This window comes from Argentina silus, assembly GCF_951799395.1.
Source record: "Argentina silus genome assembly, chromosome: 2".
NCBI classification, from domain to species: Eukaryota; Metazoa; Chordata; class Actinopteri; order Argentiniformes; family Argentinidae; genus Argentina; species Argentina silus.
In genome coordinates this window covers 21,041,296-21,059,597 of record NC_139656.1, presented here as the reverse complement: position 1 = coordinate 21,059,597, position 18,302 = coordinate 21,041,296, and the positions used below count along the sequence as shown (strand labels likewise).

Below are 18,302 nucleotides of genomic sequence, written 5' to 3'. Positions count from 1 at the left end.
ACATCTGGAATGCAGGGCTTTTGTTACAGTAGTACTAATCATGAGAGCATCATTTATGGCTCTGCATGGTGGTGTTTTGAAAATAGAAGGTCCTCTTCAGTTAATTACAGCACCTCATCACTGTGGTCTAAGTTGCCTGGTTGTCACTTTAAAAGGATAGTGCAGTCATGGTGCAATCAACCACATGTCTGTTATAGTTAAAACCACACCATGGTGTTGCTCAATAATTTGACCCATTCCTTTAATCAATACAAACAGCCATAAAGAGTGACATTTATTTACCTATAAAAATAAAGAAAACAAGATATTTTTACATTTTGTGAGACAAATGAGTTGTATTCTTGACCTTCAAATACACAATGTTCAGACATTTAAAGCTGAGAACAGGTTAAAAATCATGTGATGCTACAGTATATACAAATAGTAAAAAAAGAAAGTGATAGTATAGGCGGGGACTACACTATTATTATGATTATTATTATTGTGATTATTATTTGTTTTAATTCAGTTTAAGTAATAAATCTTATTATGAAAATGTTTCCCACTCCACACCCCATCAGACATTAATCAAATTATATTTTATATTTAATTTCTTATTGAATATACTAATCAGATTTGCCTTTGATCATGGTACAACTATTTATAGAATGACTGATCCATATGTATATAAATCATAATATGTCAGAGACAAGACTGAATGTCGTCTCTTGGAAACAAATATCCCTGGAGAAAAACTTTGGTTGTTGTCCGCTAGTAGGCCTACTTCTGTCCAGGGTGATTTGCCAGAAAGCTTTGTAGCACTCATCTTTCATCCATGGCCTATTATAGATTTAAGATTATCTTAGTGTTACAAAGCTTTTGAAACTCACCCCAGTCTAGTAAGATTGAGTTAAGAGTCGAGGTCAATTCAATTTAGAATTCAGAATTGAAATGTTGTTATAAACTCCCATTCAATTCTTGAAAACAAGTCAAAGTAAAGTTCATTTTGAATTCAAATTGAATGAGATGAAAATGAATAAATCCATTCAATGCTAATGTAATACCACACATATTGGTAATATGCAATATGCTTCCAAGTACTATTCCCTTGAACTCAATTTGAGTTTACCACAACATCCTGAATTGACCCCCCCTAAACATATGCATTTCTTCCATAGTGGCTGGGGGCACTCTGAGAAACAGCCGCTGTGGAATACACTGTCCCCCTGGTAGGTGGTTGGTGTGGGTATGGCCTGGGAGAGAGGAAATTAGTGGGGGTCAGACGGATGCAAAGTAATTTACTTACCGAGAAGTCAGATGTTTTTGTAAACTATGAACAACACATATTGATAAACAAACATGCATTTCGCAACAAAAACTCACATTTTCTCCTCAGCTGTCCCTAGTTTGCATGCACATAGCAGGCATGAACCCCCACAAATGGCAAGTATAGCTGAGCACCAGCCGATGTACAGGCCCTCTCCGATCTCATACCTGTAATACAGTCAACATACGATAGCCCAATACTAAACAGAGGAGGTTATCTTATTATTCAGGTATCTCCATCTTATTAAGGAGAGTGAGAATTTAATCTGTTTGAATTTACTTACTTTGTCCCTGGATAGAATGGGTCGAAGAATTCCTGGGTGATGTTGAAAGCATACCAAGACACCGAGATCATAGTACACAGTCCTGTATGACATACAAAGTATTAGGTGACACAAAGACAAAATTCAGATGGGTGCAATAATGTTGGAGAAATTAGAAATTGGAAGTGCTGTTACCCTGAAGAAGGAAGAACACTCCCCCGATGCCAGCGATCCTGCCCTTCAGAACGTAGTTTTCTCCTCCTACTTTAGAGCACTGTACTCCTACCAGAGTTGCCAGGATTCCAAAAGTCCCCATCACAATCGCAGCAATCATTAGTGCACGAGATGCCTGTATGTACCCTGTGCAGGAGAAATGACAGTTATTGTTCAAATAAAACAAATCCATGGCATAGCCATGTGTGAGACCAACTGCAGATCCTGCACACAAGGGAAGCACACTACCTCTTGTTCCTTCAGCATGAGGCACACTTGGAAGAGGTGGTAGTATGCGTAAATAGGGCAAGGTTTATGCTATTGTACTCTAATCCCCTCTTATAGGGAAGCCTTGCTGCCGCCCATCCTCGCACCACAGTCCAGCAAATAGCGAGTCCAAAGTTCAAACCCTTGACCCTGTACTTTGAAGACAATAATTGCTTTGCCAAAAGTAATAATACACTTTTCTTATAGGTTTTAATTGGCTAACGTTGGTAAACAGCTGAGAGATGGGGCTGGAGAAATGTAACCACTCTTAATTTCATAAACAGAGCTATGGATGCAAGGACTGACCATCCATGAGATCAAAACGATAGTTTTAACCATGTTTTGAAGCTATAGTGTTTGTTTACAATTACATAGTTTACAAACAATGGAGTAGCTCATATATTTTAGTTAATATACAAGCTCATATTTTTGGTTCTGATGGAGTAAGACAGTTGAACTAAGCTCATTAGGCATTTGTAAGTCAAGAATGAATGGCTATATATCTTTAATTTAGAAGTCCAAAAATGTATGTACCAATCCCAATGCCCCTCTAACTCTACCAAAAAGGTATTTTTTGTCCCACACTAGTTTCCCTAAAATTTCTCAAGCATGGTCCCAGGGTCCTGGGCTAACTGATCCCACTGACAAATGCTATTTTGTATCATCTCTATAAGGCCTACTCAGATGCATTACAAATCAAAACCATACTATATAAAGTGCAATTTAACGGGTGCTTTTCTGCTTGGCCAACTGGCATAACCTTTTTGACATCCTTTATTGACAATTATTTGTGAAGCTACATACCTCAGAAAGTGTGTATGAATGCTTCATGACGCCTTAAAAGTTTCATTTATAGGTATCTATAGTCATCACTGGTTCATAAAAGCAGCGTAATCAATAGACGTCGATTGAAACATATTTCCTATGTGAATCACATACCAGAAAGAGCAAGTAAAGATGGAAAGTCACGGCAATTGTGAACCCCTGTGGAGTCAGTTGCGCAGGACATCCATAGGTTTTCATATATGGTTGATGTGGTGATAACGTTGCCATCCACAGTTGAGACCTTCCAGTATCGATTCGGTAGGGCAACCCCAACCATCACCCAGCCCAGGAAACCAAGAAGAAACGCAACAACCTCCACAATTGCATTCATATTTTCCTCCGTTTCTTTTTCGAATGTCTATTATGTTTTCCCCGAAAAAAGAAACAATAATTGACAGACTACTCTTGCCTTACAATACAATGTTTACCCTCGTCGCTCTCTTTGCGCCGTAAATGTGCGGCGTTTACGAAGGCACGCACTCTTTCCGCGCGCCAGATATTGCGCAGCGGTTCTGATGTTTGGTGATGCTTCAAAAACTTTAGCAATCAATGATTAATTTCACCTTCCCAACATCTCTACCACTCCTTTCTTTTTCTATTTATTACCATACCATCTCTATTGATTGTTGAACCTTTTCAATGATACGCAATGGTTTATCGAGAGGAGACGTCAGAGGTCCAACGTTCAACCTGCAACGAAGCTATGTCTATATACTTTTGTCCATGCATCACTTTAAGACGTTTTGCTTTGAACTTACCGGTGATTAATCATGAGTCACGTTTATCCTTTGTTCATTAGTTATTTACAAAAGTGATGTCTATCCAAGGACACTTGTGACTGGGCTTAATAATCTCTAGGACATGTTAGCCTATGACACCATATCAACATTTATAGTAGCCTATAACCTCATTGAACCTGAAAAGACTTGCATTAGATGCCACTTAAGGGTTTAAAGGGTTTGTAAAGAATTTATTGTTGTTATGTATTGGTATTATAAATCAGTACGCGTTTTATTCCTTATCTCCCCGATTGAATTCAGGGAATCCAGTGCATATGAGCATAGCACAGGACCCAGGCTATAGCCTATACACATCTCTGACATCACTGAAACTAATTCATCAAACAATTTCAACCGATAAGTTATAATGTTCTTTAATAAACAATAAATACACGTATTATTAATAGTCTATAACTGCTTATAAATCAGTGAAAACTCTTTACACGATTAAAATGTCTAATATAAACGTCAGGTATTTTGGCAGAGGACAGTAAAAATAAATCCTAGTTTATATGTTTAATGTCACCCACAATCACCGACAGGTGCTGATATCAAGCTATTTTCACTATGCTTAATCAGTGAATATGCAAATAGACTCATTTCCCCACTTCCTCTAGATTGGCACATATTGAGAATAAATGGCGTATGGGTTATATTTATGATTGATCTCAAATTAATAATTTAAACTCAAATTCGGCTATGACCAAACATAAATGTCCTCAATCTGTAAAATCTTGCGATTAGCTTGGACATTTCATAGAAAATGCAAACTCAGCTGTTATGTGCAGCATGCCCTGTGCAACTGAATTACATAATCATTAGAGCGCACAATAGTGAAAACGGTTGCCTACTTATGTGTAATGTTAAAAATACAAAACGAGCAATTGAAGCAAAATGTTATTGATACTACTACTACTACTACTACTACTACTACTAACAATAATAATAATGATAATAATAATAACACTAATATGAACAATAATAATTCTATAAATTAAATAAGCTAATACCTGTTAGTGCTTACCAGGTAGTGCAAAGAGTGATGGAAAGTCGCGACAGTTGTAGATCCCTGTTGAATCGCTGGCACAAGACATCCAGAGATTCTCATAAATTGTGGAGGTTGTGATCACGCTGCCCTCCGTCGTGGATTCTTTCCAATATTGGTCTTGCAGTGATATGCCTACCAGTACCCAGCCCGCAAAACCCAAGAAAAGTGCCACGACTTCGGTGATCTCATTCATCTTCAGTTGATTATTTTCAATGAACAAAGTATAACATATTGGTCCAGAGTCACTTGGTTCCCTGCCTGTATTAGTGCAGTACTCTGGACTACATGTTTCGACGAGTAAAGACACTCCTAGGTTTTTTTTTTCATGTAGGCCTATCCTTATCAACATGGACTTATTTGAACCTTGATTTTCTAGGCCGCAGCTACAGTATAATCATGCTATTCCTGCCCAAAGTGATTTGCAAGTTCGTTGGTATCATGTAATTGGTGTCCTTCTATGGATGCAACCTAGTTTGTTTGTTTTTTCAAAATATTGTCAACATTCCTCATGAAAATGGGTCTAATGACCAAGTTATACATCGTTTATAGCACCTGAATCTTCTAGAGCATAATTCCATACTAATATATGTAACATTTCAACAATGAATGTGTCACCAGTACAGTAGACTATAAGACAAAGACTATAAGTCCACAGATCATACATTTCTGCAATATTTCTGACATTGCATTAACCTGCTATAGAACACATAGTTTATTATGCCTGAGACAAATGCAAAATGCAGATAGGTACTGTATAAGATGGTAAGAATTAGAATTGTCAATTTGTATTCCATTCTGTCTTGCACTTGTAGATCAACATACAAATAAACTAATATGCATAGCCTACACAACTACAGCATATGATCAACTATAAAATACTCTTGTTACCCCCTTTACCCTCACATTCATCATTCACCACTTGATCTTGTCCTCCTGTATCTCTAACCTCCATAGAGGTAGAGGAATTGGTAACGTGTGGTTTTGGGATATTGCAGAGCCAAGTGAAGTGCTGACAACACATTTTCTGAGAAACAAAGTAACTGGATTTCTTTATATCAGACCAAGTATAAGAAGTTGAAGCTAGAGTGAGTGACATGAAGCCAAGTAAACAAGAGTGTTGTGCCATGTATGCTCGGTTTAAGCCATTAGCAACCTTTTGTCTTAATCGATTATAATGGCAATTTGCATATTTGATGCAGAGCCCATCATTTCATTGTTAACTTGTAAAACGCTGTACTACTCCCTCACTAAATGTTTAGGCACCACTTTGGTTTCTTGTATATATTTCATGTTAAGAAAATTGCTGACCACCTTAATTGCATGGTAAAAAAAAAAGTTCTAAAAAAACGCCATTCCACATCAGATTCAACTAATGTATCAACTAATTGTCTTAAACGACTGACAGCCGAGTAAATACTTAAAGAAAGGAATTAATGGAAGACAGGGTAAACATTTGAAAGCTGGCTTTGTCTAGAAATGTGTAGGTGATCAATCCAAGGCAATAAAGTATTCCTGTTTACAGTGGTTAAGCATTAACAAGTTTTAAGTGAGACAAAAGATGTGTTCAAACACCTTCCCTTTTTGTGCGCATACTCTGTTTGTATTAGAGGGAACAGCTTTAGCAATGTCAGTCCTTTTGAAACTTTTTGTTTTAATATAGTGCCATTTTCAGAAAAAGAGGAATGGCGCATTGGTCAAAAGGCAGGCGGCTGTTTCAAAGATGCCTCCTTTACCTATAACTCCACCCTTATATAATCATCTGTAGATAATATTTAGCAAACAAATCTGAATGTAAGGCTTAGTTTCAATGAGGTTCAATGTAGATTTTTTACAGTAAGTTGCATATTCAGAAACCTGCACCTGGAGCATACGTTTTTGTGTCAGTGTCTTTGATAAAATGACAGATGACCACAGGTTGAGTCTATCTCTTGAATTTGGGAGTCGGAATCTTTTATAACATTTTATAGATTGGAATGAATATTGATGAATATCAATGTTATCTACTGTAGCTATTGCACATTTTCTAACTTAGATGCATTTTGCACTCCTGCTAAACACAAATTACTTGATGTTTAGATTCAGGATACGTTCAACAAGTTCAAGATTTTGTATTGTTTAATTAAAGTAAATTGAATCAGGAGCACAGTTCAAAGCTCGACCATCATTTATAGTGAGGCTGGCATTCATCATTTTCTCATAATCACTTGTCTTTTAATGTTATGTTTGACAACCCTTCCCACAACTAACCAATATTTCAGATGAAGGGTGTCCACATTAGAGCCCTGCGCGGGACTGTTTTCTTCATCCCGCTCCCGCCCGCTCTCACTGAATTTCTGACCATTACCGCCCGCGACCGCAGGGTGCGTGTTACACTCCCGCCCGCTCCCGCAGTGTGTATGTCCACTCCCGCCCGTGTCCGCAAAACTCAGAGAATTTCTGCCCGCACAATAATAGAGATGCATTGATTTTGTGTCTTCTCCCATCCCGCAGGAGAAAACACGTCATTTTATAGGCTATTAATAAAGAGATTCATGGGGTTGTTTGTTTCGTTTTCCTGGCCTGCATGTATTTTGACGCGGTTAGGGAAAGCGCTTCTATTTCGTCAAAGCCCTACGTGAAATGTGAGCAGCACTTCCAGAGCTTCCGAAGCTAGGCTATAGTGTTTGCCTGATGATATCTTAGTTGTCCTATACAAATCTATCTGATTTAATGTTAACATGATAATTGTGGAGCTTGATGGATAATTTACAAAGTTCATAGGCTACCTGACCGAAAGTTAGATGCAAATCCTTCATTGTCATCATCTCAGCTGCTTTCCCCTTTCGCGCACGCATCAATTATGTGATTGTGGTTACAGTCTCTTTTCTAAGAGAGACCTGAATAAGAAGCATGATAATAAGAACACAGATACAACACTACAATCAATTTAAATATAACTTAGTTTTATCAAAAACTTTGCACCATCACACGGCACACACAAATAGACTGCTTTTGCTTGAGTTTTGCTTGAGTTTCTTTTCCACATCATTAACAGTGATCTCCATTGTCGCTAGCCTGGACTACATCCCGATCCCGCAGTGTTTTTTTTAGCCGCCCGTTCCCGCCCGCAGCAAAGTTCAAACCGCTTTTTGAACTTTGCGTTGGGTCCCGCGGGACCCAGCGGGACCCAATCCCAATGCAGCCCTCTAGTCCACATTCACCTCCCTTTTTCATAGGCTGCAGGGATTTCCATCTACCTGACCTTACTGTAAATTGAACTGTATAGTCGACCTTAGTCAGCTTTTACCTCTTGTACTCTTGTACAGTTTTTTGTTGGACCTTAAAAGCCCCTTTTGGTGATATAAAACATTGGATGCTTGAAGTGTAATTGGCATATTCTAAGAGTAATTTGCTGTGCCCCATTACTTTCAGACATTCAGAGCTGGTTTCCTGGACACAGATTAGGCCTAGTCTTGGACTAAATAACATTTTCGACAGAAAAGCGAGAATGAGTCAGAGAATGAATCCGGCTTTAAGGCTGGGCACTCTACTGAGACTGCTCTCCTTACTGTCACAGAGGCCCTCCACTCTGCTCGAGTTTCCCCCCTCTTCTCTGTTCTCATTCTTCTGGACCTGTCCGCTGCATTCGACACAGTAAACCACCCGATCCTTCTCTCCCCCCTCTCAGAATTGGACATTTCTGGCTCTGCACTCTCCTGGTTTGCATCCTACCTGGCCGATCGCTCTTACCAGGTGATGTGATCGCTGTCCTCTCCACGAGCCCTCACCACTGGGGTCCCCCAGGGCTCTGTCCTAGGGCCCTTACTGTTCTCCCTCTATACCAAATCTCTTGGCTCTGTAATTTCCTCACATGGTTTCTCCTACCACAGCTACGCAGATGACACTCAACTCTTTCTCTCTTTCCCCCCTTCTGACTCACAGGTGGCAACACGTGTCTCTGCGTGTCTTGCAGACATTTCTGCTTGGATGTCAGCCCACCACCTCAAGCTCAACCTTAACAAGACTGAGCTGCTCTTCCTCCCAGGGAAAGCCTGCCCTCTCCAAGACTTCTCCATCACAGTAGAGAACTCTACTGTGGCCTCCTCCCATACAGCCAAGAACCTTGGGGTGATCCTTGACAACCACATATCTTGTGTGGCGAACATCACATCGACAACACGCTCCTGTAGATTCTTCCTCTACAACATCAGAAGGATATGTCCATTCCTCACCAGAGAGGCAGCACAACTTTTGGTCCAAACATTTGTGATCTCTCGCCTTGACTACTGCACCACACTCTTGGCTGGTCTCCCCGCCTCCACCATCAGGCCTCTGCAGCTCATCCAGAATGCTGCCGCCCGTCTGGTGTTCAATCTCCCCAAATTCTCCCATGTCACTCCCCTCCTCCTCACCCTTCACTGGCTCCCGGTTAGGGCAGCTCGCATCAGATTCAAGACCCTGGTTCTCGCCTACTGGCCGGCAAAGGGAACAGGCTCTCCCTACTTGCAAGCAATGGTCAGCCCCCAAACCCCTGCCTGATCACTCCGTTCTTCCACCTCGGCTGGCCGCCTGGCACCACCGCCTCTACGTGGATGCAGCAGCCACACTACTCGGTCACGGCTTTTCACTGTCCTGGTGCCCCGCTGGTGGAAGGAGCTTCCCACTGCTGTCATGACTGCAGAGTCACTACCAATCTTCCGCCTCTTCACCCCCACTAACCCCCTGTATAAGTTTCTCTCCTGTTAATTAAAAAAAAAATCCTTCTTCTAGCATTGTGACTACCTATGGCCCCTGATCCGAGCATTGATTACTTTATCTTATGATGACTGATGGATAGATGATTCACTTACTTAAACAAATGTATTTGTTGTAAGTCGCTTTGGATAAAGGCGTCTGCTAAATGCCATAAATGTAAATGTAAATGTTAGTGATATACAATTTAAACCAAGACAGAGCAGACCCACAGATTCCCACAAGTTTCTCCAGTCTGTAATAGAATTTGGTCATCGACTGTATCAAACGCAGCACTCAAGTCAAGGAGCACAGTTGCTGCCTGAGGCTAGTAGTAGGTCATTAAATACTTTGATTAAGGCAGTCTCTGTGCTATCTTTTGGAGGCTCTCATGGACATTATTAGACTTAAGAAAATCATTGAGCTGTTGAGCAACCACTTTCTCCAATATTTTAGAAAACAATGTTAGATTGGAAATAGGCCTGTCATTTTGGCAAATAGGCCTGTAAAACATCAGGGTCAATATTGTTTTTTTTCAGCAGGGGGCTTAATTACAGCCACTTTCAGTGGGTTGGGAACATAGCCGGTAGAAATCCATTTATGATGGAGAACATTGAGTCAGCAAGGACTGGAAGAAGCTCCTTCAAAAGAGTTGTAGGAACGGTGTCTAGGATGCAGGTAGATGGTTTGGCACGTGTGTGAAGAGAAATAGGTGAAAAACATTCAAGACTCACAGGTGATCTTTGAGCCTCATAGTCCTGTGCTATCTGTGAGCTGGGGGTATTGATTTTAGTGGAGGGTACAGTGATTTGGTCTTTGAACTGTGACTATGCTGCAAATATATCAGGCAGACATGCTCTGTGACATGCACAGCCCTCTCCATGGGAGTGGACCACCAAGACCTGCTGGAGGAAAATCATGTGACTGCAGATTTGATCATGCTTGGTATATTTAACAATGAGGTAATATCTGTTCTTGATAGGCTGCACAAAAGGAATATACTGTACATGAATAAGAATTGCAAGGAAACCACCAAGTTGCTAGGAGAAACCATATGAGGAAATTACAGAGCCAAGAGATTTGGTATAGAGGGAGAACAGTAAGGGCCCTAGGACAGAGCCCTGGGGGATCCCAGTGGTGAGGGCTCGTGGAGAGGACAGCGATCCTCTCCACGTCACCTGGTAAGAGCGATCGGCAAGGTAGGGTGCAAACCAGGATAGGGCAGAGCCAGAGATGCCCAATTCTTAGAGGGTGGAGAGAAGGATCGAGTGGTTTACTGTGTTGAATGCAGCAGACAGGTCCAGAAGAATGAGAACAGAGAAGAGGGATCAAGCTCAAGCAGAGTGGAGCGCCTCCATGACAGCAAGGAGAGCAGTCTCAGTAGAGTGCCCAGCCCTAAAGCCGGATTGGTGAGGGTCAGGGTGGTTGTTGTGAAGGAGATAGTGAGACAGTTGGTTAGAGACAGCACGTTCAAGGGTTTTAGATAAGAAGGAGAGAAGGGATACCGGACTGTAGTTATGGGAAGCAGACGGGTCAAGAGTTGGTTTCTTGAGAAGAGGCTTGACTCTGGCTGTCTCAAAGGCAGCTGGGACAGATCGCTGCTGCCCGTCTGGTGTTCAATCTCCCCAAATTCTCCCATGTCACTCCCCTCCTCCGCACCCTTCACTGGCTCCCGGTAGCAGCTCGCATCAGATTCAAGACCCTGGTGCTCAGCAAAGGGAACAGCCCCTCCCTACTTGCAAGCAATGGTCAGCCCCCAAACCCCTGCCCGATCACTCCGCTCTTCCACCTCGGCTAGCCTCCTGGCACCGCCGCCTCTATGTGGATGCAGCAGCCGCACTACTCGGTCACAGCTTTTCACTATCCTGGCAACCCGCTGGTGGAACGAGCTTTCCACTGCTATGGTGACTGTCACTACCAACCTTCCTCTGTAGATTGAAGACCCATCTTTTCAGGCTACATCTTAACGGTCCCTCCTAAAGACCTTTTCACCCCCACTATCCCCCTGTACAAGTTTCTCTCCTGTAAATTAAAAAAATTAATAATAAAAATCTTCTAGCATTGTGACTGTCTATGACTCCTGGTCCGAGCATTGATTACTTTATCTTATGATGACTGATGGATAGATGATTCACTTACTTAAACAAATGTATTTGTTGTAAGTCGCTTTGGATAAAGGCGTCTGCTAAATGCCATAAATGTAAATGTAAATGTTAGTGATATACAATTTAAACCAAGACAGAGCAGACCCACAGATTCCCATAAGTTTCTCCAGTCTGTAATAGAATTTGGTCATCGACTGTATCAAACGCAGCACTCAAGTCAAGGAGCACAGTTGCTGCCTGAGGCTAGTAGTAGGTCATTAAATACTTTGATTAAGGCAGTCTCTGTGCTATCTTTTGGAGGCTCTCATGGACATTATTAGACTTAAGAAAATCATTGAGCTGTTGAGCAACCACCTTCTCCAATATTTTAGAGAACAATGTTAGATTGGAAATAGGCCTGTCATTTTGGCAAATAGGCCTGTAAAACATCAGGGTCAATATTGTTTTGACCACCAAGAGCTGCTGGAGGAAAATCGTGTGACTGCAGATTTTATCCTTAGACTGTCTTGGTGCACAGTTCTGGCTCTCCCTGGGCCACGATGAAGTCCACACCTTGGGAACCCCAGAGGCATTCCAACGCTTTGTCCTAAAGGCTCTGCTACGGCATCACCCCACGGTCAGAGGGAGACAGCTGCAGTCCTAGCTTAGAGAGTCTTTCCCAGAGTGAGGAGCTTTGGCACCTGTTGCCCCCTCCAAAAGACAAAAAGATGTGAGTACCTCTGCCTCTGAGTACCGCAGTGCAGGGCAGGTGCACAGTTCACAGTCTCCCCAAAGCACAATGCTTATTTGTTACAACCCCACATCTTTAGTGTCTCTGTTAAGCCCCATGTATGTTTGTTTGGGCCAAATTAAGGTTAAGTTTGCCAGAGAATAAAACCATCCTCGCTTTGTCCACAAGGGGGCCCCCTCAGCTTCCCCAGTAGGGAAGATGGCTAATTGACAGCAGTATGGTTACAAGCTATAATTCATAGCTCACGCTTTACTGGAGTCATTACATCCTCGGACCAGGACAATCCAGCCCCAGTGTTGAGAGAGGAAAACTCTCTTCTCCAGAAGTAGCCAATATTGATGGTACTCTCAGAGGAGGCTCTAGATGCATGAGACCTGATTCTAAACATTCCCAGCACCTGGCTTGGAAGGGCCTGTCTCCTTCAATGTCTGCATATGGGCTGCTACACAGGGAGTGATTTCATGTCCCTCATAGCTATGCTGTATCGAGTTAACTGGCTCAAAGGGAACGTAAGGTTACAAATGTGATCTACCAATTGGATTATTTAAAGCAAGCACCATTTCCTACCTAACTAAACATGCTGACCCGGTCATCAAAGCAGTCCTCACTGCAAGTGTTTATGAGCACTACCCGTCTGCTTTTTGCGGCAGTGCAAAGTTGGCAACATCCTCCAAGGGGTTTTGAGGCTCTGTTTTGTGAGCTGCCTGCCAATGGATGTGGTCCATTGAGTAGAGGCCAAAGTACATGATGTCACACATTCAACCTCAGATTTGGCAGAACCACAGCAACCAAAACCAAGCTTAATTGCCGGATGTTTTTTTAGTTGTTGTCCTCTTCTCTGCCGCATTTTTTTCGTGTATGACTGGTTTCCAGGGTGATGGTCCTTTGTTCCTTCTGCATTTGTCTTGTTTGAGTCTCACTTTTGGAACCATGTGCGGTCTTCTTTTGCCAAATGTTGGGGGAGGACGTGAAAGACATACTTGGTTGTTTATATCCCTTGTTCTCCACACATTTCTTCGTCTTATAGAAAGTTGCTCCATCATGAAAAACACCCTCAAGCAAAGGAGAGAATGGATAGCAGGCACTCATCCCAGTTCATCTCTAACATTCAGATTTAAACTATGGTAAACCACTAGTTCATTTTAGCCTCTCCCTGGGATGATTAGAAACACTGATTACTTTATAACAAAGGAGTCTTTAATATTATACCTTGTGTAAACCTGGTGTTGCTTTGTCAGCCTGACAGTAATACCTGATGTCTCAACTCTCAGGGGGAGGCTTGGGCCCAAACTACATATACATGCATTCAAATGTTAAAGCATATCTGTCATTAACATGAGCATTTAGTCCTCTTCCATTGATATAATGATATACTTAATCTGCAATTGTGCACAGACACTGTGAGATATGAGTGAGTAGATGGTTAGGTTTTTATGTGTGCCCTAAATAAAAGCCAACAATGTGTCAAAGTTAGTTTGCTCAACCCTGAATAGTGTTTGTGCATTTGCTAGAGTTTCGGTGGAGTCATTGCCTCAAACCAGAGTCCAATCAATCAACAGGATTGATTGCCAGGGCACACACACACACCACTGTTTGTCTCTCTGGTCATAGCTTTCACATATGAAGCAACTTGGAGATTTCCTTGCAATTCTTATTCATGTACAGTATATTGCTTTTGTGCAGCCTATCAAGAACAGATATTACCTCATTGTTAAATATACCAAGCATGACTAATGGTGGAAAATATACATATTCCTTGCCCTATTCTTACTCTTATCCTCTAGTGAGCAAATAAAACATGACTTGGTTGAAGAATTCTAAAATTGTAACCCCCTCCCAATTTTGACCACACAATTACACAGAAATACCCAATAAGTAAACAGAAGTAAAATGTTCTTGCTATGTGATTCTTGCTATATGATTCAATCAAACCCAACATGTCATAGAAAATATTGACTAGCTAACTACAGCAAATATCAATAATATTATATCATTTACGTAAGTCATTTTTTGTGGGGTTTGATCGAATTCCAGCAATTGATAAAAAAGAAAAAAAAAAGAATGAAAAGGGTACAGTCATTTTATTCCAATATTTACAATACCCATATGTTGGCTCTATGTGGCAGCATTAATCGTTTCCATAGGCATTCCAAAAATATATATCAGTATGTTAAAAGTCAAAACAAAAAAAGTTGTAAAAGTTCCTACAGTTCAAATACTCAAACTAGTTTCACACTTTCTCAAATTAAATATATAAAAACATAATGTCACTGAACAACCATTCTATTCCTTTCAGTCTTATTGGCACTTCAACTACATCATAGTGATGCATAATGACATTGAGATTATCAGCAAAACCAAGCAAATACTGCAGATAAAGGACCTAACAAAGCTTCCTCTGAGCCAGCGTCCTCTCAGCCCATCAGAGCCCCTCATCTGCAGTTCATCCAAAACACCTGTGCAACGTGACAACAGCTCTAAGTGGCTACAGAAACACTGGTTTTACAGGCAACTTTCTCATCACTTTCAAGAATCCCAAAAGTGATTGCTTGAAGATGCTACCTTAAAAAGGTATAGTTTACTAAAAATACAATTTAACATCATTTACCACACACCTTGGTGGTTTTGTTTCTCTTGCTAATTTGTATTTGGAGTAAACTATCCCTTTAGTGCAAAGTTGGCAACATCGCTCTCTGTTGGTTGAGGACCAGAACTACAACAACATAAGACTATCTGGAAAAACTACAGAAGTGCGGCCCCAATTCAATCAATTGCAGATAGTAGGTTTGTCGGATAAATATAATTATTTTTGTGCAGCAAGGCATGCTCAATTTGAAATGCAGTGAATGGGATAGTTCACTCGAAGATAACATTTCTTTAATTAATCATACTTTCTCTCCAGTATATACACCAAGACACTATTTGTCTATATCCTGGTTATTCGTAACTTGCAGCAGATCACTTTTCAATATACCAATGTACTGTATATCGACTGGAGTGAAGGTATGTAGTTAATCACGGAAATTTGATTTTAGAGTGCACTATCCCTTTAACACTGTTTGTACCACATGGTAAACATTGTTTTGTTGAGGACATGAATCCACACATTCATTATTGCAGCGCAAGGCGTGAATGTGTGTTGACATTATCCTGCAAACTAGCTATCTGTAATGGATTAAACAGTCCAAGTGCAACATCACATGCTATAGCAAAAAACTAATTCTCACTGTTTATGTGTTTTCTTCATTGATTCTCAACAGCCCACCTGCCTCACTTACTATTAATCATTGGGATTCAGATTACTCAAAGTATGCAAGTATGGCTAACATGGTACAATCAGAAATTGAAAAAAGTAAGTGAATGATGAACATAAGCACATCTACTGAAATAGTGTTAGGAGTACTGATTCTACTCTACTGAGTGTCAGGACTTTGTCAAATAGAACACTGGGTGGATTTATGAAATAACATTTTCATTAACATTCAGGTGGTTAAATTCAAATAGACCCAGAAAAGATAATGGCATCAAAAGTCAAGTCAAATAACTGAATCTCTAGATATTGACTATTGGTCAAACCAGAGTGCTTCTATGCAGTGACAGTATCAAACTATTTTGGTTATAGTCCTGGTTATAGTCCTCCTGGTTATAGTCGTAATACAAACTGTTGCATGCCAATGTTTAGTAAGCATTCCCTTTTACAATGTAATTTCACTTCCGGTTGGTTTGTAGAGGGAAGAATATTGAGAGTACAGGTGATTAAGTGTTATATTGTATTCAGAGAGTAATATTGAGGCATTAAGGGAGGGAGAGAATTGGGGGCTTGAGGATGGTGGTGTTCAGTTCTCCAATCCATTTTCAGACCTTCTTTGACACAGCCACACCTATGAGTCCAGCCAATCCAGCAAGACCAAGGCCTATTCCCCCAACAATTGCCATGCCAACCAAACCATCTGTAGAAAAAAGATCCAAGATAAATGACATGCCGCCAATCCCTGTAGTTAATATATATCCAAATGAAGTTTTGCACTCATAAAAATTATCCTTAAAGCAAGCATTTAATTTCATCTCATTACTAAGCCTGCTGGCATTCAAACAATCCATAATTGGTCTGGATGTTGATCACTCACAACTAAAACATTGCAGATTGATGTTCAATACTAAATATTGCTGCCGGACGAGACATATTTGCAGTTAACTCCTGGCCACTAAAACACATTACTGCCCCACCCTGACCTCACCTTTTTTCATTGCCTTCTCAATAAGTTTCTCCAGGTCAAGAGCCTGTGTGTTTCCTGGTTCATTTTTCAGCAGAGTCCGGATGTACTTCAGGCCTCTCTCATATTCCTGTGGAAAACCGAAAAAGAGAAAGATAGGAGCAGGACATAGGCCAAGTCTGTAATAAAAACATACAATAGCCTACATTCACAGCACCTTCACTTTGTAGTTTCCAATAGCCAGGTAAAACAAGTAGTCCCTCTGATCGTCCTTTGTGCCCTTGTGTATCAGCTCTGTGTAAATGGAGAATTCTCATTATCATCTTGCACTGCCAAACAATAAAGACTTTCAATTCAAATAAACGGTGAATGTAATGACTAGGCCTAGGTTTTTGTTTACCATCCAGTAGAACTATGCCCTTCTTGATGTCATCCGACAGCTTGCTCCTGATCAGACACCATGCATACTCGAACTTGGTGTCCTTACTCACATCTCCTTTAGCCAACTCTGCATTATACTTCTTTTCGAATTTCTGTAAGAAGGATGAGCCAGATAGTAGTAGCTTGGTAACTACTGACGTCGATGGAAAATAATACGATGCAACAGTCAGTGTGCAGTCAACACTAGCGAAGGTTACAGTCACTAGTGGATGGATACATCTATCCACAAGAAACGGTCAATGTCACTTCGTTTCTTAAACACAAAACAATGGAACAACACTCACCAAGAGATCCTCTGGTGACACAACTTCACCAACTACAGCCTCCATGTTTCCGGATGTAGTAACAGCATTTCGTGACATCATCGGAAAACACCATCACATGATCTTTATAGATCTCAAATTTACCCAGGCACATATATGTATCTTTAACTATACAACTTATTTATAAGAGAACATTTTGTTTCAATCAATCAAATGTGTATATATATATAATTAATTATTATTTTTTTTTTTTACAAATAGTTTGTCACAAAGTGCTTTACGACATGAACAATATAAAAAATATGAACTAACACCTGACCGTAGACCAACAAAAAACAAGCCAGGAAAGTGAGAAGAAAACCTAGCTGGGCACAGTGGAAAGATATGGAGCAATGTGATTATACAGGTAGTGTTATCAATACATGCCTTTTCTCATGTAGACCTAAGCATGAAAAGTTGTGACACATGATGTGCATCATTAATTGCTTAATTGCCATGTTTGCTGATTCACATGTCACAGAAATCAATTAGGTACCTCCCCAGGTGTGTTGTTCCCACCCTGTCAAAATGGCATCTGATGAAACCTTTTACCTGATTCAAATGCATTACGAAAAGAAAAAAACGAAATTAGGAAATTTGAGTTCATTTTACTAATTAACTGTGAACCATGCCTTCTTGGATGGTTAATGTAATTACAAAGATGACTGGTGAAAGAGTTATCTGGTAAGCTTAAAAACATAAATTGAAGCGATTGAATTTATTGTCCAGATAAATTATATGGTCCTCTAATTGAATTGCCATAGGCAATAATGTAGGCCTGTTTAGATTTGACTGGTGTTCAACATGAAGCAATTGTTGTCCTAATTGTCTAAGGAGGAATTAGTCCAAGTTCGCCTTCACAATAAATGTATAGTATGTGAAGTCCAACTTGGGCTAAGGGGGAATTAACTTATCGTGACTACTTTCTTTTGTACTTTTTTTCAGTATACTTTTGCTCTGTCTGCTACCCATCTATGCAGCTGACACCATACCTATTGGTAGGTTTGTATCAGACAATCAATCCAGAGCCCTGCCTCGACACTTGATTTTAGATTTTGTGACATGTTACCTCTCATTTTTTGTAAAGGGATGTTTAGAAC

The 18,302-nt window shown here is 40.5% G+C and overlaps 2 protein-coding genes across 2 annotated transcripts; both read right to left on the bottom strand.

Annotated features, from left to right (window-relative positions):
* Positions 1 to 1,132: 1,132 nt before the first annotated feature.
* LOC310825053 (claudin-15-like) lies at positions 1,133 to 4,893 on the bottom strand (the record flags this gene model as incomplete). The annotated part of the gene is made up of 5 exons (XM_083697484.1): positions 1,133 to 1,232; positions 1,363 to 1,473; positions 1,590 to 1,671; positions 1,764 to 1,928; positions 4,677 to 4,893. 5 exons carry the CDS (start codon positions 4,891 to 4,893, stop codon positions 1,133 to 1,135), a joined length of 675 nt encoding a protein of 224 aa, XP_083553610.1.
* A 9,414-nt stretch (positions 4,894 to 14,307) lies between these two features.
* LOC310825054 (mitochondrial fission 1 protein-like) lies at positions 14,308 to 17,231 on the bottom strand. Its single transcript, XM_083697485.1, has 5 exons — positions 17,185 to 17,231; positions 16,860 to 16,992; positions 16,677 to 16,753; positions 16,484 to 16,589; positions 14,308 to 16,195 (listed from the first exon to the last, which is right to left on the bottom strand). The coding sequence occupies exons 1-5, from the start codon at positions 17,227 to 17,229 to the stop codon at positions 16,101 to 16,103; spliced, it is 456 nt and encodes a 151-aa protein (XP_083553611.1). The 5' UTR covers positions 17,230 to 17,231; the 3' UTR covers positions 14,308 to 16,100.
* Positions 17,232 to 18,302: the final 1,071 nt, after the last annotated feature.

What these genes read in the sequence shown, in the direction of transcription:
- LOC310825054 (XM_083697485.1), bottom strand. Translation starts at nt 17,229, where the DNA reads ATGGAGGCTGTAGTTGGTGAAGTTGTGTCACCAGAGGATCTCTTG. An exon ending in TGTCACCAGAGGATCTCTTG is followed by an intron (nt 16,993 to 17,184) that starts GTGAGTGTTGTT and finishes TCCTTCTTACAG; the next exon opens with AAATTCGAAAAGAAGTATAA. An exon ending in TGAGAAGGCAATGAAAAAAG is followed by an intron (nt 16,196 to 16,483) that starts GTGAGGTCAGGG and finishes TTTTTTCTACAG; the next exon opens with ATGGTTTGGTTGGCATGGCA.